A 3,258-nucleotide genomic window follows, 5' to 3' on the forward strand; every position below is an offset into this window, starting at 1 on the left:
CCGCTCATTCTCCTTCCACGCGGGCTCACCGCGAAGGCAGGAGCGAGGTGTCCGATTTGGGCACGTGAGGCCCGCTCCCCGGAGGTGGACGCCAGGCAGGCGAGGCTATTGGTGGGTACCAGGTGGGAAAGAGAGTGGGGTGCACTCCCGCAGCAGACGGGAGCGGGTACTGGGGGGCAGGGGGCGGAGGCTGAGTCCCAGGGAGGCTGGGGTGCTCGGGCTGCAGGACAGTGAGCGCCCGCGGGTCAAAGCCGGGGAGGGACGGGCGCTTTGCAGCGGGGTGAGAGCGGACAGCAGCGGCGGGCGGTGCAGGCAGGGGCTGGGAACCAGGACGCAGCCTGTCCCCTGGTGCGGAGTCCTAGCCCCGCCAGCCCCGCCAGCCCCGCCGCCGCCGCTGCCCTTCGCGCCGCCGAAAGGAGCCCAGGACAGAGAGCGCCTGCAGGCACGCAGCCAGGACTGCCAGCGCTGGCTACAGGCGCACAGGGGAAATGTAGTTGCAGCGCAGGGTACAAAGAGATGTCGCTGCCTGGAGAACGGCACCTTAGGGCATATTCCGCGTCCCCCTACATTCTCTCCTCTTGTCTTCCCCGCTCCCGCTGGCTGCAGGCATGGAGACCCCCAGCGCACAGGAAGCCGCAGGGCAACAAGCCAGCGCGCAAGCCAGCGCACCGGCGGGACAGGCCACGGGCTCTGCGAACACCAACACCGTGAAGAAGAGAAGCTGCCCAAAGAAGCAGCGGGGCCGACCTTCGTCCCAGCCCCCCAGGAACATCGTGGGCTGCAGGATTGCCCACGGATGGAAGGAGGGCGACGAGCCCGTCACCCAGTGGAAAGGGACCGTTCTGGATCAGGTGCCTATAAACCCCTCTCTTTATCTGGTGAAATATGACGGGATTGACTGCGTCTATGGACTCGAACTTCACCGAGATGAGAGAGTTTTGTCTCTTAAGATTCTCTCGGACAGGGTGGCATCATCTCAGGTCGCTGATGCAAACCTTGCCAACACCATCATTGGCAAAGCGGTGGAGCATATGTTTGAGGGCGAGCATGGTGCTAAGGATGAATGGAGAGGGATGGTGTTAGCCCAAGCGCCAATCATGAGATCGTGGTTCTATATCACCTATGAGAAAGATCCTGTGTTGTACATGTACCAGCTTCTGGATGACTATAAGGAAGGAGACCTGCGTATCATGCCAGAGCCCAGTGAGCCTCCTCCAGCCGAGAGGGAGCCGGGAGTTGTAGATGGCCTGATAGGCAAACATGTGGAATATACCAAAGAAGATGGCTCCAAGCGGATCGGCATGGTCATTCACCAAGTGGAAGCCAAACCCTCTGTGTACTTCATCAAGTTTGATGATGATTTCCATATCTATGTCTATGACTTGGTGAAAAAGTTCTAACTGTTAGTGTAGAATTTGCCACATTTGTGAAAGCGAATGTATAGTTTGTGGATTTGCAAAAATGATGTTGTTTTTCAGTGTGTTGGAGCTTAAGGGTCCTGTTGATTTAGCATTGTTGCCAGCATAACTGTTGTTTGTTCTGAAAAATACAAATGTGTGTGGACATGACATGCCGTGTGGAAGGACTTTATCATGTTGAAGAGACTGGGTGTGTTGGGTGGATGGGCATGAAAGGAAGGGACAGCTGTAAATTCAGGCTGTGAATAAAGTGCAGCTAGCATCATAGTCAGTCATCTAAAAATGGAAGAGGACTTAACTGGCCTGGTCTAGGAAGGAGGGAGGAGAAGGAACTAGAGATGGGCTGTGGGGGGAGGGCAAAGGGGAGGTTACTGCTTAGGAAGAAGTGGGGAGGGCCAGAAATGGAGGGGCTTCCTGGGGGGAGGGATGTCTTAGCAGGGGGCGGCACCCAACTGGGAGGAGATGAGAATAACAGAGGGAGAGGGAGCTCTTGGGGCTTAGAGGAAAACAGACTGAATAGTTTGAGTAGAGGGGGGCACAAAGAATCTCAGAAGAGGTCCAGAGCTAGGGGAGAAAGACAAAGTTGGCAGGGATTTGGGGAGAGGCTAAAGGATACTTACTCTGAGGTAGGACCTGTGCATGTGAGGACCAAAGGGCCAGGGGTATTGAAGAAGGAGGAATTCCAAGAAGAAAGACTGACCAAGGGAGTGAGCTGCAGAAAAAGAGGTGTGGGGAGTGGGGCCCAGGAGAGATGGGAAGGCCCAGGAAAAACTTGCACTTCTGACATGTCCACGTTGCTGTCCCTGGCTCTGGGCACAAAGGATGAAGCAACCGAAAGAAACCAGGTGGCTTGCAGGTTCCCTGGACGGGTATTTTGACAGGGATGACTCAAGGGCCAAGCAGGAGCCAGGTTTATACCTGAAAGTCTTATTTCAGGGACTTCATGCCACAACTGCAGAGCAGAACCCCTGGCCCTCAGCCTAAACACACTGGCATTGTGCATTAAGCATGTGGCTGTGGGGGCCTCATTGCTCAGAGGACCCAGCTGCAACAAATCCTGGACCTGAAGGTCTTGGTTCCTTACCCTACACCAGTGGTCGGCAAACTCATTAGTCGGCAGAGCCAAATATCAACAGTACAACGATTGAAATTTCTTTTGAGAGCCAAATTTTTTAAACTTAAACTATATAGGTAGGCACATTGTTATTAATTAGGGTACTCCTAAGGCTTAGGAAGAGCCACACTCAAGGGGCCAAAGAGCCGCATGTGGCTCGTGAGCCGCAGTTTGCTGACCACTGCCCTACACTGTCCAAACAATTCCTGTGGGAATGGGTGGGCGGGGCTCTCAGATCTGAAGAGCTGTGCCCTGTTGCATTTGGAAAGTATTTTATCCACAAAACTGGAACCTTGCAGAACCCAGCAGCATCAGTCCCTTCATCGTTCTTTCTCTGGCTGGAGTGAACCTCGCTTCCTTCAGAGGAGGGACATCAGAGGATTGTGCCTCCTGTTTCTCTCCAGGGCATGGGCATGCCAGTCCAGACTTCTCATAGTTGGCTTCAGTCCATGCCTCTCACGGGTGGCTCCAGCCAGTGCCCACCAAGCTGAGGTCTGCTGTCCCCAGAAGCCCCATCTGTTGGCTGTATCCCAACAGGTGGGCTGGCTACTGACTTCTCCGGGAACTGCTGGCCAGTTTTGCCCGCCCAGGCACAGGGGGAGCAGTGCTGGGAGTTAGTGGGGCTGTGTTTCCAGGTGAGCTAGATGGCATGGGCAGTCAGGCTGGGATCCGTGGCTGGGTGTCACTCACTCCTTCGGCTCTGTGTTGCCACAGAGAGGTGTAGTG

The 3,258-nt window shown here is 55.3% G+C and overlaps 1 protein-coding gene across 1 annotated transcript; it reads left to right on the forward strand.

Moving 5' to 3' along the window:
- Window positions 1-608: 608 nt before the first annotated feature.
- LOC308511389 (spindlin-2B) lies at window positions 609-1,568 on the forward strand (the record flags this gene model as incomplete). Its single annotated transcript, XM_081081415.1, has 1 exon — window positions 609-1,568. One exon carries the CDS (start codon window positions 609-611, stop codon window positions 1,398-1,400), a length of 792 nt encoding a protein of 263 aa, XP_080937541.1. The 3' UTR covers window positions 1,401-1,568.
- Window positions 1,569-3,258: the final 1,690 nt, after the last annotated feature.

Source organism: Myotis nattereri (assembly GCF_964212035.1).
Source record: "Myotis nattereri genome assembly, chromosome: X".
NCBI classification, from domain to species: domain Eukaryota; kingdom Metazoa; phylum Chordata; class Mammalia; order Chiroptera; family Vespertilionidae; genus Myotis; species Myotis nattereri.